Raw genomic sequence first — 19436 nt, forward strand, 5'->3', positions numbered from 1 at the left:
TGCTAGAGACGATCGGCAAAAGTGCAACAACCCATGGCATTCCTTCCGCCAACGCAATCATCAGCGTGCACGTCTTTCAGCTGGTTGTATCCATAACCGAGCAAAAATATCCGCACGCAGCATTTCTCGCACTGACCCTCCTCATATATAAGCCGCATCGACTGGCGAACCTCTGTCTCTGTCGCCTCCCACCACACTACATCGGCCAGTCGCCCGGACTATTTTTAGCCAACCAAATGTTATTAATAACACTGCCCCTCATTGACCCCTTTTAAAGCTCGCGCACGACACACGCGCACGTACGTACGTATGTATACACACACCGACGTAAAGCAAGCTCAAAGATTGGCTCCGAGCCCTTAACCCCGTTTACGTTTTGCTATCGCGCGACCCCCTCAAGTTCGAGACAAGCTGTGCGGCGTGCGTGCAAAGCCAGCCCAGCTCAGCGCGCTCATAGGCACGGAAACCTTGGGAGATCAACTACGGTAGATTAGAAACCTGCGCCTGCCTTATATACTTTGCTTTGCTCCGAAGCCAAGGTCGCCAAGCACGCGAGAGTTCAGTTCTTGCTAGAGAGATTAATGTCGACCGCACACCACCGCAACTATATCACCGATAAAACTCGAGCCAAAGTACACTATTGTTCACGTACCTACGTGGCCAACGCCCGGAAACCAAGAGGGTTGCGCTGTCGTTTGTTTCTTTATCTTTTCTTTTTCTTTTATATGATGCTTTATGGGGCTTCTCGATTCGACGAGTGACGCTGCAAAATGAGCTGGAGAAAAAAGCTGTAAGATCCGACAAGTGTCAATGGACACGCGTTCTTTTCACACCATTTAGTTGAATTATCGACCACCCGTTTTCTCAATTTTTAAGCTTCGTTGAAGGTAGATTTATCGGCTTCTAATATAGCTACACTTACTGGACAAAACGCAACGATTTAGAAAATTTGATTACCAAAAGCAACAATGTCTATGGGTTCTTTCATTTTATTATAATTAAAATTTGCATCATTCGATGCATTCAAAAATATTTATATGGTTCTTTTTAATTTTCTGCAAGTCTTGGATATTTGTTACAGTCATAAAAAACAGAATTTTCTTTCATTTATTCAATTATTCATCGGAGGCCTTTGTTGTAAATTTCAATGCAGATGCGAATCTCTCTAACTACTGCTCTATTTCAAAAGATTCCAATTGAAATTTGCTGTTATAATTACTGCTTTATTTCCTTGCTTGCTGTTGTATGCGTGATATCTACTACTTCCTTTAGAGTTGAAACTATAATACTGTTGTAGTACTATCGTTATAGTCATTGATAACATAAAAATCGTCTTTTTAAAATGTTGTAGTTTACATTTATAATTTTTAAAGATTTACTTATCCCATATCGTTATGACAAATAAAACATTCATAAGATTTATATTACTTAATTAATAAATTTAACAAACCTCGATATAAAAATATTTGTCAAACAAAAAATAATTAACAATGTGACAATTATGTTAAGTTAAATATTGCACTCGATCCACATTAAATTTCTAGGAATTCTAATCGATCTAAACTAAATTAAGAGCTTTCATTAATGCAGTAGATATTTCGAAAATATTTCATGATAATTTTTTAGAACCCAAAAGTTATCAAGCTAAAGCAAGTCTAGCCATTCCTTAAAAATTCTATTAAACGTGAGGAAACTCACGTATTTCTACATATTCTGTACAACGTAAACAAATATTGATGTTATCAGTTTTCACTGCAAATATTATTCGACACCAAGCTTTCGTTGTCGTAATTGAAGAACGATTGCTCTCCGCGGGAAAATACAAGCGTGCATCGTGGAATAATTAAATGCTAAAAGCAAAAGTGATTCAGAATGAAAATGACATAATCTGAAATGACAAGCGAACATTGGAATGATTCAGACGCTAACGAGGCCAAGTTTAGCAATGATTGATGTCGCTATACGACCGCATTGGTTATCTACTTGTGTGTATAAATTCTAACCGTCAGAATTATTACCCGAGCAACGTCGGGCAATACCAGTGTGCCAGTGCATCCGTTCCCCGCCAAATTTTCCACGGTTTCCTTACTATTTCTTATTTTTAAATGTGATGCCCGTCGACTGATTATTTACTACGATGCCTTTTTTGAATATACTGGAGTTCGCGTCACATCCAAACGGAAATTGGTTTTACGAAATAGAATTCTGCGAGGAACGACATTTCGCATGCATTAGTGTACGCGTGACGTCGACGTCGCGCGCATTTTATAAAATAGGTTAAAATAGTCCGGAGGCGTGCGATACAAAGCGCGAAGTACGGAAAAGCTCTGTTCGCCCCCCGACAAATTTAGTCGCGACTCGCAAAATAGAAAGAGCGACTAGGTTTTGTTGGACCACGAGGCGAACGAGTGACCGCGACGTCATATTTTATGTGCCTGTACGTTGTTAAAATCGTAAACAATGGGGTTTGCGCGAGCTATTAATGAAAAAGATTAGCGGTGGGAGCCACGTTTTTCCTCAACGCTGTTAAATTAATACGCAGATAAATACACGTGTAACGTGTATTTAAAGTAACAGCGATGATTGGGATGAGATTTATTTTTTTGTCAGCTGTGCATGATATTCTCGTTTACCTTCTATATATGCGCGTCCATCTCATCTTTTTTAAGTGAGTTTCGGGCCTATTTTACAAATGTACTTTCGCTCAAGTTGATTTATGTATCACTAAAATAGAATTATAGCATTGCTAAAAATGTCGTCGTGTTTATTTTGAAAGAAAAAAAATGAATGAAATGGACATGCAATTTATAATCGAAAACTGATTTTTTCCAATCTCATCGAATCAATTTTTTCGATATATCGACCTGGTTTTCTTTCACGCTATCTAAATATTTTATCGATATTTAGCTGTTATAATCAATGTTAAAGAGTAGCAATAAAGTGAAAAATTTGTTTATGAAAATGAAAATAACATTCTTTTTTATAGGAATTAAAAAAAAAGATGAGAAAAGTAGTAGCCATTAATCAGTGAAATATTTTGATGGTCCATTGAGTGAAATATAAACTGGTTTTCAACAAAACAAACACATAATTAAATAATCGCTCTAACCGTAGAGAGAGAGAGAGAGAGAGAGAGAGAGAGGGAGAGAGAGAACTGCTTACAAGCAGAGTATAATTCGGAAGCTAGAACATGTCTGAACACTAATAGAAGAGAGAGTAAGAGAGAAAGAGAGCGAGAGAGAGAGAGAGAGAGAATCGAGAAAATAGAAAGAAGGGGCCAAAAGAAGGCTGAAGAGGGAGGACTAGGTTCTCGGTGACAAAGCTCGAATGCGATCTTGGAGCTTGGCAGCGCAACGTCGTCGTTGTGCCACGTATAGGTAAAAGTATAACGTATGACGTGCCGTGCGCCGGCTCGAATTCTGGCAGGCTTCCCGCAGATAAAATTGGGCGTAAATCCCCCCGAATTCGCGACTTTCTTTCCCTTCCGTCCTCTTCCCTCACTCTCTTTCTCTTTCCGTCGTCTCTCGCAGACAATATAGCGCCGCATGTAATGTACATTTGTTATCCGGTCGCAGCGAAAAAAGGACACACGTAATAGTTCGCCGAGTTTGCACTTTTTTTGCCGTTCCACTCTTGGCCGGCCTCCGAGCTCCCCCCAACTCTCTCTCTCACTCTCTCAACGACTTGCATAAATATTTAAACTTGACTTTGCTCCCACCACTCTACTGGACCAAGCATGCGCCAACGTCATATTGTGTATATATGCATGCAGAAAGCGCGAAGGCAGCTATCGATGCCTTATGAGTGAGAGAAGTACAATGTTTGCCGAGTAAACAATTTCGCCAGCATAGTTGTTTATTAATGCGGCGATTTATCGATGCCGATTGATTATACTACTCGGCTCTCTCTCCCGGTCGTTCATCAACTTTCATGGCTTTAATTGCTCAAAATATTTATCTTACGCTGTATGTCTCGTCGTTTCCTCATTGCTTGCGATCGCTGCATAACAAAATATTTTTCTAATAAAAATGAACTGTGCCGCGCGTCAAACATACGAACCTTTCATGTCTGAAGATTAGAAGAAATAAAAACGAAATTCACTGCCGCTGCTGACGCAATTTTTCAAAGTCGACGTGGGCAAAATTACAAGTTCGATGAGGAAATTTGCGTGCGCGCCGCATATTGCACGAGTAGCTGTTCTAGAAGGGGCGTTTTCGCGGGCGTTCATTTATTTTCGTAGAAAATCGCGCGAGCGAGCGACGCACGCGTGTCGATGTCTTGGTCCGTCAAAATGACTTTTGCGCAACGCTATAGCGTAGGTAATATGAGTTTGTGTGCGTGTGCAACCTTCTGGATCTTTTTTCGCTTCCCGTGGCCAGGGTCACGAGCGCGCCCGCGACATCAAAATATAAAAGAGAGAGAGAGAGAGAGAGAGAGAGAGAGTTACGACTGCTAGATCGCCTCTTTGATTTTCTGATTAAGCGTTCCAATTACTTAATGACTCGGAACATATCGTCGCCTGTATGTCTGCATACGTATGTGCAACTAAAATACACCCAGCAGATTGTATTTCGCGATTGTAAATGTAACGCTTTTTTTACTTTTCGAGAGCCGCTTAGGTTTTTCGAGTGATCGTGTCTAAGTGCAGTAAAAATTGCAATTACCGAGCTTTCGCTATGTTTTTATTTATTTATTTATTATTTTTTTTAACGAACGATCTATTTGTGTTGGTTAATTGACTTTTTTATGAAGACCTAAAAATTTTGATTTTCGTAAGGGATCAAATTTTTAAAACTGTAAACTCAAGGAGAAAGCGCGATCGTTGATCATGCAAATTTTAACAAAGAAATCTCTACATCTCGCTAATGTACTTCACGAATTCGCTACATCGTAATGTAGTTTAGTGAATATTTGGCACGGAGACAATCGACATTATTTTTAATAAATATGACATAATTATTGATTAAACCTTGGCTATAAATAAAAAGAATTCCTGTGGACAGGAAATTATGTCGCTTTAGCATTTAATAAAAAAAAAAGTTTCATATAATAGTGAGATGGTTACTTTGTACTCGGAAATACTCCTTAATGACCTTTGATTACGTTTTCTTCTATGTCATAAAGGATAAATAACTAGATGATAAGCTAGGATATATGAGCTCTATTTCAATTTGAAAAATGCTCCACATTATGTACACTTCTTCTTTCGAGGTTATAAATCACACATTTAACCGGCCTTTTTATACCTTTTTCAGTGTTTGATATGTAACTTTATTGAAATAAAATGGTATAATTTCAATCATTAAATTAAATAATGCATACAGAATTTCAAAATCAATCGATCTCATTTAAAATCAGTAAAAACATTTGTATATATTAAGTATCTCAAAATAGTTGCCTATAGTTGTGTATTAATTAAATAGTAGATAATTAAATAGCGAATGAGAATTCCTAAAAGCAATTAAATGCAGAGAAGAAAAATTCAAATTGAAGAAATGACCCACTTTTTACCTAAACTATGTCTTATTACTTTGATAGTCGCGTATGAAAGTAAAATTAATATCGTTGAGTGTCCGCAGAAACCCTGTGGAATATGTATCGATCAAAGTAACGTAACACCGACTTGTACATACAATAGCTGTGTTGATGTTACTGTCACTCACGCAGGTGTATCTTGAAACACGCGAATTTTGGTTTCTCTCTCTCTCTCTCTCTCTCTCTCTCTCTCTCTCTCTCTCTCTCTCTCTTTGTTTAATATGACATAAGTTCTTATGAGTGACGAGGATAAGGGGGTTTAACAAGCATGCGAGCTTGCGGGACGCGCGTTGTGTAAGTGCTACTTGTATTTACAGTTGGTAGTAATACACGAAGAAAAGAGGTTTTATCATGACTGCTTACAGAAAAATGTCTCTTTAGAAATCAATTTCGGTTCTTGTTCTAGCTGATACTTCTTAAATGAAAAAAAATTTCGATTGAATTTGAAATGACTTGATCGAATGCGCTAGCATATTTGATAATTTTCACGTAATTTATTATTTTATTTATTTTCTTTTTTGTAATTTTTGTTCTATTCTGAAAGGTGTTATTTCAAAATAATTCTGATTACTATTAAAAAACTGAACAACTAATTTTATTATTGCTTCTTGAAAAGTTTCTCTTTAGAACTGCTATTTCGCTGACTTTTTACCGCAAGGTAAAAGCCGGATTTATCCGGGTTAAAGTCTGTTTAAAGAAAATTTGATCGTTTCACCGTGAAAAACGTGGATAAACTTGAATAAGAGGTCGAGAGAAGCTTTTATTTGAAAAGAATGCTGCCTGCTTTAGATCCTTTTTATTAAAAATTTAGTTCTCTTTTTCTGTTACAAGATAACGCTTATAAATACTTTTCGAAGGTGTGCGAGAGTAAAAATACCTGTACATTATTAATACCCGTTTTTTTCTTAATTAATATTTATTTTTATAAAATTAAAAGAGAACTTGAAAAGCACTTAAAAGAAAAGTAACTAAGAAAACAGTTGTTTCGTGCATTACAATCAGATTAAAAAATTCAAGGACATGCTAATTAAACCTACAATTCTGTCAAAGATTAAAGGTTTTAAAATTTAATTCGACAATAATTACATACTGCTGTAATGGTAAGCTTTATACAATCAACGTCTTATTTCTATACGGAATTATTAATTAACAATTTAGAATTGAAAAATTCTGAGATTGATATTTAATTGGCATAAAAAATAACATCATCCAGGTGAAATAATAGTGATATTCGACGTTAGTATTTTCTTTATACTCGTGGATGGAGGGTTCGAACGACTTTGTGAGTAAGCCGACGACCAATCTACCAAAACACTCGAGTGAACATCAAACAGCCGGTACACTCAAGTTCTGAACAAACATACTTTAATCCTGGAAAGTTCCGTTCGAATAATGACTTTTCTCTCAGATAAACTTCCATCATGTTTGTATCGTCATTCGATTTTGTTAATTCACTTTTGAAATTTTCAGTCGTTGCCTCGGCTATACGGTGTTTGATTATTACACATAATACAAGTCACGACGAATCTATCTCTCCATCATTACATATGATAAAAACACAGTTGGAAAATTGGATTTATGCAAAATTGGATTTGCTCGAATTCTTTTATCCATCCTCGAAATTATTGTTGAATATTTCGTCAACAGGAAACATTAGAAAAGATTAATTTGGGAGGCATTAGAAGCTTTTTCTCGACGCGAAGCGAATGCGAAATTAAATTTAATCAAAGCCTAGGCCAAAAGTGGCAATAACGTCTTATCTAAATTCCTTCTTTTCTTCTATTTAAAGCCCCAAGAATTGACGATCTTGAAGCTTTTCACACGAGCGCCACTGTACGTAGATATAGACCAACAAAAGAGCACCCAAAGCCACGACCTCTCTATTTAGCCTAGCGATAAGAAGTGCGCGTCTCTTCTATGTAACCTTTTTTGCTTTCACGTTCCAATCACAGTTCTTATGCAGTTAGGCGATGAAAAATTAAGCAGGTCCCTCATATCCTATCGACTATCGCATCTTTTATTCAAAAGCCTTGATGTATTTAAATATTTGTAATCTTGATGCGAATATGAGGACAAATGAAGTAGTTCCATTGAGCTAATTGGGCTTGTTAAAAGGGTGAGGTGCCTAAGCCAGCAGCTGCGCGAAAACGCTGTGATTTTCCAATGCTGCGCTTCGAAATAGAAGCAAGGACGGTTGCAGGTGGGAGCAGAGAATGCCATCGCGTGCCTCGTGACAAAAGCTATATCTACGTCAGTAATTATGGCTATAATGAATGACGCTTTCTCTCTCTCTCCCTCTCTCACTCTCCCGCTTACATACCAACTTCTCTGAAGCGAGGGGGAACTTTAATGATACACCGCAGTTTTGCAAGCTCGCTTCAAACCACTGAATAATTATTTTAATGTTGCCAGGTGGATTATCAGGATTTTTGAGAGGAAGAAAAGAACATTCAGTATTGTCAAGTTGCTCGCGTTTTAGATCTTCACGCGAGAAATATTTTTCTTCACTAATTAATGCGGTAAAATAATATTATGATCAAATTTAGATTAAGGCTTCGTGAACATAATATTCAAAATTGGTCGAAAGCGATTAAGGTCAGACTAGGGTGTCGGTTATGTTAATGTGCATTGGAAACGATATTGTACATATTTTTTTTATTTTCGTTTATAAAAAATTCGTTATATTGAATATTTCCATGTGTAGTAACGAGATAAAAGCTTGAATTTTTGAAATAAAATAATTTATGACTTTATAACGGCAGGGTTTTATTGCAAACTGGGTCATTGAAAATTACTAGTAAATTAGTACACCAACGTCAACACGTTTACGCCAGGTATCAATGTAAATTTGAAATAAAAGATGTTGCTGTTGAAGCTTCACATATCTGCATTATGTGTATAAATACGTATTTAAAGTTGGTCTGCTGTTCTATTAATTACTACTTTGAATCAGCTATTTAAAAAGTAACACTTTTGGTATAAGTTTACACTTAAAATGGTCCGTTATTAAAGGATTTAATAACCACAGTAGGGGCGAAAGTGTATGTTGAGCTTTCAAAGGCAGAAATACGACGTGGATGGAATAGCTGACTGCGGCATTACTGAAATTCTATGCCCGAGCGCTTTTGCGTAAATTGCAAGAGTCCGTCACTCCAATTTCTAGAAGTACAAACAAACAAGGGCGCCTCGCCCAATAAAATCTCTTTTCATAAACAACTCACTCGCTCACTCGTTTAAACCGACTTAGTACATCGTATATATTCGACTACGTACCAATGTGGAAATGAATTGCCCTTCGGTTTCGCTTTACACGTTATTTATGAACATCTCTTGACAATGAATTTATGCCCGCGTAAATGTTGTCTAGTGTACGTAATTATGCATGAGTTTCGTCTTGATTAGATATCTTGAAGAATCGACTTATGGATTTTCATTGAACGTATATAGCGATAGTTTTATTGTTTACGAGACTTTGATGATGTACTTTTATGGAGTTTTTGCTAGATTACTCGGTACAATGTCGGTATTATCAATATGTAGATAAGATAAAGCGCTCAAGTATGTTTACCTTGAAATATTGCATTCCTTATTTATCCGCAGTTTTATCCAGATATTCTATTGCAAAGATTAGTTTGGATTCGAACGTATTTATGAAACGCGTTGCGACGAGCTAACCATGCGAAAAATTGATCGATTCAAAGTATTAAATTTCTGTTGGAAAATGTAGTAGAGAGAAGGAGCTTTAAAATTCAGCAGACTCGCTACAATGTGCAATCGAAATAGTAGACATTTCGATGTGGTCTAGTAAAACGAATGGCTCGAGCGGCAGAGTAAAGCTCACGGCTGAGCAAGAATGAAAGTTACAATACCTAGCGGCGCGCATCGTAGTCCACTTTAAATTGTATTAGGCGACCGTTCCAGTTCAGAACAAGCTATAAGCATGAAAAAGCTTTGTATAGGTAATATCATTTCGTTGCAATAACATAAGTAGAACAATTGCGTGAAAGCTACATCATCCTGAAATGCTGCATGACATCCAAACAATAAAATAGCTCTATTCCATTACAGCCGATGATGGATAGGTAAATTGTTAAGCAATGTTAATTTTGCAGAGACGCTTTTCTCACGCGAGTTTTTAAAATGTTGAACTCAATGCTCTTGTGTTCACATGTGAGAATCGACGTCACACCAAAGCACACGAGACTCAAATATTCTATTTATATTTACCGTTAGATTCCCGGACAAGCGTAGGGACGGGCATGTAACGTAAAGTGGATTTTGGATAAGAATTTGTTGTCGACGAGGCCAAGTAGGTAATATTGCGGGAATCGATAAAAAGCAGCAGCGAAATATTGTCAATCGGTCGAGCTTGCCAAATGCCCGTCCTCCGTATCGCATGCCACAAGAAAATTTATCGCGCGCACTAGGCCGCAGCACTGAGAGAGCGAGAGAGAGAGAGAGAGAGAGCCGATAGCGATTCAAACACAGAGCCAAACGAAATTGCATGCACATGTAGACAGTTATTTAAAGCTGCGTGTGTGATCGTTGGTTGCAGGCTATTATGAAGCCGCGGCGCTCGAAAGGGAGCAGCAGCATCCCCGTGACAAGGTGGTCGGAGGTTGCTCGGAGTTCGCGCTGCTGCTTGGGCTCAAGTTCCCGGTGGGCCGCGGGCGGATGAGGCGCTAGCCCGTGGCCGGGAGGAGCCGAGGAGGCGGAGGCGGAGGAGGCGGCAGGAGACGAGGAAGAGGAGGCGGAGCAGGACGAAGAGGAGGAAGACAACTGCAGAGCGGGAGCTTAGCATAGCGACGTGTTAGACGACGCTTGTGCGGGCTCCGCTTGCCTCGTCTCTCGAGGCGTCCGATGCTCAAGGACACGAGCAAGACGAGGCACGAGGCCGCCGCCGCCGAGGGCGCCGTCGTCGGGCCGGGCGTTGCCGAGCCGGACCGCAACGGGAACAGCAGCACTAACCAGCAACAGCCCGCCGCTACCAGCTTATTATGCCCTTCCACACCGACAGTAGCAGCAGCAGCGAGTCAACAGCAGCAGCAAGCTTACGGCTTCGACATGGTCGCGCCCGGGGCCGCCGTATCCTACTTCCCGGGAGGTGCCGCGCTCCTGGCCGCGGCCGCCGCCGCCAAGGAGGCGACGCCGTTGACGGTGTCGGCGGTCGGTCAGCAGTCGCAGCAGCAGACTGGCTTGGGCGGCGCGACGAAGGAGGTGCGCCTGGTCACTCCCGGTGTGCCGCCGCCGACACCGACTCCGTTGCCGCCCCCGGGCGATATGCAGGGGCCGCTGCCTTTGGAGCTGCAGCAACGCGGCTTCTCGCAGTCGATGAGTTCGCTGCCGCCCGAGCCGCTGATGATTATGCGCTCGAAGGCGCTCAACCGCCGAGTAATCCTGAACGTCGGCGGGGTCAAGCACGAGGTGCTGTGGCGCACCCTCGAGCGGATGCCCCACACCCGGCTTGGCAAGCTGCGCTACTGCAACACCCACGAGGAGCTGGTCAAGCTTTGCGACGATTACTCGCTCGTCGACAACGAGTACTTCTTCGACCGACACCCCAAGTCCTTCAGCTCGATCCTCAACTACTACCGCACCGAGCGGCTACACATCGTCGACGAGATGTGCGTGCTCGCCTTCAGCGATGACCTGGACTACTGGGGCATCGACGAGCTCTACCTCGAGAGCTGCTGCCAGCACAAGTATCACCAGCGTAAGGAGCACGTGCAAGAGGAGATACGCAAGGAGGCCGAATCCCTTAAGAAGAACGACGAGGAGGAGTTCGGCGACGGCAAGTGCGCCCAGTACCAAAAGTATCTCTGGGAGCTGCTTGAAAAGCCCAACACCTCCATCGCCGCCAGGGTGAGTTTCTTCTACACTTTTCTTCTTATTCTCACGACTGTTCACTCATCTCTACTATACACACTTTCACACTTGCGAAATGCGCGTCAGTTTATGTCTATACACTAACATGTCTCGCATTATTATGTCTCTCTTTCTATATACACGCATTTGCCTCATTTTACACCATTCCTAATTTTCTTTGTATTTCGAATCTCCATACTCATATCTCCCTCTCTCTCTCTCTCTCTCTCTCTCTCTCTCTCTCTCTCTCTCTCTCTCTCTCTGTCAATCATTATGTGTTCCGAGGAATACCCAAGCTATGTTTCGCCATCATTCTTTATAGCTTTTTTTTATCGCCTGTCCGCGTCGCTTTCAGACGAGAATCGTACCGGCGTCGATCACTGTCAGATCGTAAAGCGTTATTTTATTTTTTTTTTGCTTTGCGATTCTCCGGAGAACAACGCAAATGCGAAAGTAAAGTTTGTAGCCTTAACTTTGACAAATCATGTACAGTGGATTAGTTTGATGATCGGAGTGCGATTTTATGCAAAGACACGCCAGCAAACTATCTTAAGCGTCGGGATGGAGTTGATTCTAATTCGGTACTTCCTGCACGTTTGTCATAAACCGAAGATGACGTTTTTACGAACATCGTATACGATACGACGTTAAAAATACTGAAAAATCATCTGCTCACTACACAAAATAAGATTTAAGAGAGTGAAATAGGAACTAAGGGCATATTGTACGTTAATAAAAAAAGGAATACATTTAATACACACACACTACAGACGAGAAATTTTTCATTTCATTCAGTTACATCACTGACGAAATCTACATATTTGCAGTTCCGCGTGGCAGACTCGAATATCATTCTAAGGTATTTTTTTCAAACGGTTTTATGATCTCCAAGTTTAATCGTCCCGTAGATTTTTGCCAGATGCCCTTCTATATAACGTTTGGGTTCTACTTGATTTATTGACAATACAGAAAGAGAAGAAAGTAAAAGGCGTGGATTTACGATATTCACGCGTGATTTCTATCTTAAAAAATTGATTAAAAGCGTGCGATAAATCATAAAAAGAAAAGCAAATGACTTTCGAATAACATTTTGTTATATAGCTTTAGCCAATCAATTTGGTTGGTGTACATTCGATGTTTTAAGAAACGTAAAAGTATAGTAGTGCTGTTTACTTAAATTCGACGTAATATTTAATTTGAACCAGTACGTCATTGCTGTCTGTCTATGTAGCCATAAAAGCTGGTAATTGATTTGTTATTACTGTATGTAATGTAGTGACGAAAAACCGTTTGCGTTAGTAAACATCAACCAATTCGTTGGCTTAAAAGTTCACTGTTTTCGAGCCCCGTGAGTATCCATCTTGCCAAATGGTTTTAAACTCGACAGTATGCATTATTCATAAACGAAATTCCAGCGTCATGACAAAGTAAACCACGGTGTGAGGCGTGAAATCACATGTCAGGCGCTCGGTGGTGGGATCTTTGAACCGTGAAATGCAAAATTTCGAAATTGCAAGCGATGGCGCAACAAAACGTGGTTACGTTCGAGTTCGAAAGCTTGTTATCCGTAATCAAATTAATTAACGAGAATTAAGTAAACTATTTGTGCACGTGCGGCGGGTTAAAGTTGCGAAAGAAGGGCATCAAATGTAGCGCGTAGCTTGATTTAATCGGTAAATTTGCGTAACATCAGCCAGAGAAGCAATTAGAAACTGGACTCGAGCAGTAGCATATGTAGGCTCGTTACTGTTATTAAAGGTTAAATCACACACGTATACACACGCACTCACACTTGTTTATCCAAAACGTGCTCGTGTATTAGCTCGTTTTACCTATTTACGTGTTTGCATACGTCGACTTTGTGAGAATTTCGTGCTTTTGTAAGACCGAAACCTGCGCAAAGTTAATGTAACCCGAAATTTATTTTAATTGAAATGTTCCCAATTTGGTAATTACATCAGAAATAATTTGATCGATATAATATCGTTTTGACCTTGATCTACATTCCAAATTTAATTGAACAAAAGCAAAATCGATACTCAAATAAATTGTAATTGTAGTAACTTAAAATTGATGAATTATTATGTCTTTTCAAAATGACGTGAGTTTTATTTTCGTGCTAAATTCACATGATTCTCACAATAACGATTCTATTCGTATACCTACTCGCTATAGAGCGAACAGTAGCGTAGCCCCGACGTTGGTCCCTCACATAAAAATACACCCTTTGAGTCAAACAAACGTACAATAGACTTTTGCCGCTCGAAAAAGTAATCCATCGAGTTTAGTTTGCGAGGATCGTAAAAGCTTGTCTGCTTTTTTCTACTGTTTGATTCGCCGCTCTCCTGCTGCCGCCGCGTATATACGCTTGCCTCTTGGCTTTCTTTTTATATTAATCTTCCTCTTTTTAATGTTTCTCTTCACTCAAGCAGAGAAGATCACTCACTACCAAGTAGAACTATGGTATTATATCTCACTACGAAACCCTCTTCGCCGACATGGTTTGAGAGTGAAAACAAGAAAAACAAAGTCTTCACGAGCAGAAGCTACTCCGTGTTTACAGTACCGTAAAATCTTGTTTGTTATGGATGTCGCTACCATGCGTAGGCTTGCACGAGACTGCGAGCTTTCTCGCGAGCACGCGCTCGGATTAAATTCATTTTGCGAGAGATCTTTTCAAGATCTTGTTTTCTTTAACCGCTATTAATCACCGTCTCGTGACAGATTATGGACTTGCGTCATATATCAAGGATGTTCCTTCGCGGCACTTACAACACGCGATTCGCAGTGTTGAAGCCCTCCGACTTACATGTTAAACTTGTTTATAACAATATTCATCATAGTGACGATTTGACACGTTTGTAACAATCGAAATTTCATTGAATGCTTCAGAAGCTTATGCAAGTTTTTCGTTAAGTTTTCCAATAGTTACATGGGCCGCCGGACAATTTATTCAGGGACCTAGTTTTCAAGCTGACAAAGTTTCTCGACAATTTGTAAAATTAATATAATGCCCTGGACCATTATTTCCTATACTCTTGCGCGGACTACGTTTATAATTATTTTCTTGATAATAAATGCGAATGGTTACAGTTGAAATTATACGCTGCCACGACTTTTTCCGTCGACATTATTTAATTAAAAATAGAAAAGGGGTGAACTCGTTATATTGTACGCGCGCGAAAGAGCAGTAAAGCTGATCATACTCGGAATTTGTGTAGCACTGCGTGTAAAGCCGCTCTGGCTGTAGGGCGTAAACTCAACTTGCCGTTTTTCCCAATTAAAGCACCAATTACCGTAGTTCGCACAAGCGCAGACGGTGGCGGCGGCGGCGGCAGCGCGTTACCATGTAAAAGGTCACCGGGACGATGGAAAATCTTTGAGCTTGTTCATTGGGTCCGCGAACGATATAAATCCTCTGGCAGGTTAATTGAATCTGCCGCAAGCGAAAAACCCGAAGCAGCACGAAGGAGGCAGCAGGCGACAATTTACGATTGCTTCGCGCGCTTTCAGCGCCAGATTAGTTCGGTAATCGAAGTGAAGGCAGCCACGCGCACGTACTCGATGCCTCTCCTTGTTTTATTCGACTTGGCGCACTGTCCTAAGGAAAAGAGGTCGAAATCAGTTTGCGTGCGTGTAATCGTGTAATTAGAACTGACATCCTCGCAAATGGAGATTTTCCAAGTATAATAACTAGTTTGTCTAATTGAACATCGACCTCCCATCCTCGGAATCGTCGAGCGTACGTAGAACAAGAAAGACTGAATCGCCGAACACAAGAACCATTGGCATCAATTGAATCTCCAATTAACGTAGTTGCGAGTTCTGCATACGCAAAGTAGGCCAGCTACAAGTTTGTTCACGTATACACACAATGGGTGGCGTATAATGACTCCTTTTGGCTAGCATCGCTAGAAAAGCGTGTGCAGATCCCGAGCAGCGCGCGACTGTATAGTAATCGATACACACCTCTAGCTAGGTTAGCCAGTCCCAACCATGTCAATTCTGTATAGTTTAGGCTTTATCATGCTAGTCTATAGTTACGAGAAACTTTAGAGTCGGCTTAATGCGGTTTGTAAAACGAGAAAGAGAGATATATGTATACAGTACGTGTAGATCCTGTTATGATGTCAGCATCGCATAGTGTCGACATTTCGTTTCTCTCTCTTTCTCTCTCTCTCTCGTACTTTGACCTCATTACCAGTCCCTCTTATCTTCCCACGTAGTTTTATTAGTTTTCATACAACGACTTTATTGTTGCTGTTCTTTTTTCCTATTCATTAATCAAGACTTGGCGCTCCTTTCGTTATACCCGACCCTCACTCCATTTACACATCGCTGCACTGTAACGTATCTACATGTCTGCTTTGATTCTAGGTGGTGTTCTCTATAGACGAACGTTTATCGTGTTGTATTTTATATACAAAGATTTTTTATTTTTAATTGACTAGCCGCGTACTTTTTCCCTCCATTCATTACACAGTTGGAAAAAAAACAAGAGTCATTTTTCATGTACTTATTACACAAATTTCTTTCCTTAACAAAATAGCACATAGTTTGAAATACTTTTCATTAGATGCTGTGAGTAAGTATTCGTATTTTCAATGAGTTCTGCAGACTTTTTTTAAAAATCCTTCTCGAAAGTGAAACCTACGCGTGTAGATGAATAGTTAATCAATAATACGACACGTGCAAGTACAAAGTTTTTCTACATAGTTCACAAACTACCTCACAAACTTTTTAAAAACTTTCAAAACTCTAATTACTCTGAGCACTTTTCTATGCACGTTAGCAACGATTATTATTTACCTCTAGAGCCTCGTAGTATAAAGAGTTATTTTAGCTTCAGGTGCCATGACCGCACTTATACAACTTTCCAGCTGTGTGCTATATGGAATGGAAATAAAAGATAAGAGACTTCAGGAATAAAGAATGACCGCAAATAATGCATGCATCTTCTTAAATATATAGATTGATAAATGAGAATATAAAAGCAATATGTTTAAGATGTTTAAAAGCTTTATATTGCGCAGTTGTGATCCCAGCTCCCTAACGAAAAAAACATATGATAAATTATGGGAAAGGATGTAAACGCGACTACCAGGCATCACTTTTGGGTTGCGAACTATCTAGCCTCTCGTCACCGTTCCCGCCAAACTTTACGCTACTACTAACATTGCGCGCACGTGTTTGCATTTGTGTGCATGTGGGCGCGTATACCAAACATAAAACGCACCTGTATGAATTGAAAAAAAAAGAAAGGCCCACAGTGTCGGCACAAAAAGTCCTTATACTACTGAATAACTCCTGAGTGGCCACACACGAGTTCATACATGCGCGGAAGAGACGTGACACACCCTCTTTTGCTTGATTGACTCGCCTTGTTAGACCTGTTGTATGTACGCTTGGGAAAGTACGGTAATTAGTATTGACGAACTAACTGATTAACATTGTTGTTCAAACAAACACGCACACAGTTTTTTGGACTACGCTAGGCAAAGGCATAGATGCATCTAACATAGACATTACAAATGATTTTCTTAAAGACTCGACATACCCTCAAAGCCTTTAATGGACGCAAGCTATAATATACTATATAACACAGGCGTGTGTCAGAAAACTTATCGTTCGGGTAAAAAAAGAAAACAATAACGTAATAATGAACTAGCAAGTTTCATGGAAAGAAAGAAAGGATACGAATTACCAAATGAATTATTACCGCCAAATAGACCAACAATAGAAGGACAATTCGGGCAAAACGTCAAAGGCTACACTTAGCTCCCCTCGTCTTGGGTTGCGACGGTTAGTGGCATCTAAAAGCGGCAATAAATAACGTGAAGTGCACAACTGTAGCGCGCTCGCCGCGGCCAACTAAAAGTGCACAAGCGAAACAAAGAAGCGTATAGAAACATTTAAAGTGTGCTTGTATACACACCAGCCCGCGCGAAGTGGCTGTTTTAACGATTGGCCAAGAGGTCACCGCCGCGAGCGTGCTCTTTCGATCGTCGACCACGTCTGCTATTACTCATTCGTTCGTTGGCTTCCATTCCGTTTTCTTCCCCTGTACTTTCCCATCGAACCGTGCAAGCCTCGTCGATCATCACGAGCGCGCGCGAAAAATCTTTCGAAAGATACGCTTCGCCAAGACGACGACAACGACTATCTCGAGTGGCCGCACTCGCCGACTTCGCCTCATTATGCTCTTCCACTTGGATAAATTTGACCTAGATATATCTTCGGGGAAGCTGCTAGAGGGTTCACGCTGATCGAGCGACCAATCAAATCTCTATCGACTTTGAGAGACGGCAGCAGAACATTAGCGGGCGTCGCGAAAGCAAGCGGATGTGACTTTTTTACCTCTCTCTCCCTCTGTCTCTCTTTATTTTTGACAGATATTCACGCTCGCCTAAATCTCGCCAATTTCTCATGAAAATGCGATGTATACTCGAAATCAACGTGCGGGATTCGTTCTTCGTCCTAGTTGTCTGTTTGGCTTGATAACATATTTTCTATCTTCTTCGTTCCATTCATAAAGCTCGTGCGAGCACGATTCGCGTGATCGATTCCTCGGCCGGGTATAATTATAAACGTCGCATGGGAAATCACGGTTCACTCGGTAAACATTATGTACATACGTCGCGCGGAGTCTTGATAAATATTTGAATAAATTACGAGAAGCTCGTGTCGCTTGTGCGGCATGAAAACGAAGGGCTATTCGGCGAGCAAACTTATTTGTTTTTACCACTCGGGTAGGCCATACGTCACCGTGGTGCGTTTTCCACGAGCTTTGGCTTTTCAGTATATTTCCAATCATTCTCCGTCGTCCCGATATTGAATTTGCTACCGGTAAAAATCGAATAAGTCGTCGTCGTCATTGGCGAAGCCCCCGTGGAAATATCCATCTGAATTATTTCCAGCCATTAAACTAATCGAAGCCGAAGTGCGCGCTCAGTCAGTGACTCATTGGAAAATGGTTCGCGACTCGACTAACTTATTTTGTCGAAAATTACCAGCTAGCGCCTGTGCCGCGTTTCTCGGAATCAGTGCGCTAAACCTTTCGACGGATAGTGCAAAAACCTAGTTCCACACCGATGCGCGCACACGAACACACTGCGAAAGGAAAAAAAAAAAAAGAAATACGTTTTCATATAGAGTCACAGAGAAAATGAGAGTAGATTATTAGAGGCCGACAACGGCCTATCGATTCCGCCTATATTTGTAACGCTCGCACACAGGTACACACGTAGCCCAACCGCGATGCTCAACTCGTTACGCGCAGCCGGTCGATACACCTGTAACGAGAGCAATTCTCACATACAGGCGCGCACGCACGTATACAAATACCTGTACAGTTATAACTGACTTCACCTGTGGCCGGAAGTTATACATGACCGACTGCGACGATATACGAGCACTACTATCGCGGACAGGCAAAAGCTGATTGATGAGCACGCTCAGGATTCGGGCAGTTTGAGCAATGAGAGCGGTCACGTCTCTTTTACAAGGGCTGCGCGCTGTGTACAACACCACAGTGCCCGCGCAGCCACACAAAGCGAAAACGCGTCCAACGCAGACGGATTCATACATGCGCGCGCTCGCGACTCTGCGGGAACGGGGTCTTGAGGAGGATTTTGTCTGTCTGTCTGTGTGCGTTTCTGTGTGTTGGTGTGCTTGGATGGTGTGCAGGCTTGTATATCTTCATCGATGTATTTTTGCTGTGGTCTTTCTATATATTCTACCTCTGTGTACATGTGTTTCGATGTACGCCAAGCCATTGTCAACGAATGGAGGGTACCGAGTCTTGTACCTGTGTATGTTGTCGACATAAACCAGATAGGATTAAAGTACTAAGGCCTCTTTGTCAATAAAAAACATTCTTTTAGCGAATCAATAGGGCTGTTTTTGAGTGCCTGACGTAAATCAGAATCTTTTTTTTGGTGCTATGTGCTATTTGTAATGATTTACTGCCTTGTTATGCTATCCTAATGGAAATAATTTGTTCTCCGAAAGAGAGGCTTTGTCAGAGAAATGCGTCC

General features: G+C 40.8%; 1 protein-coding gene across 7 annotated transcripts in view; it reads left to right on the forward strand.

The window, feature by feature from the left end:
• The window catches only part of LOC131665246 (potassium voltage-gated channel protein Shab), a 64858-nt gene that overhangs the window by 8267 nt on the left and 37155 nt on the right, over positions 1–19436 (forward strand). For all 7 annotated transcript variants that reach the window (XM_058937006.1, XM_058937008.1, XM_058937007.1 and 4 more), the window contains exon 2: positions 10091–11397. In XM_058937006.1, the coding sequence (XP_058792989.1) occupies positions 10396–11397 (1002 nt within the window). In that variant the 5' untranslated portion in view covers positions 10091–10395. The remainder of the gene's footprint in view (positions 1–10090; positions 11398–19436) is intronic.

This window comes from Phymastichus coffea, unplaced genomic scaffold, assembly GCF_024137745.1.
Source record: "Phymastichus coffea isolate CEN01 unplaced genomic scaffold, Cenicafe_Pcof_1.1 PCOF00048, whole genome shotgun sequence".
Lineage (NCBI taxonomy): Eukaryota > Metazoa > Arthropoda > Insecta > Hymenoptera > Eulophidae > Phymastichus > Phymastichus coffea.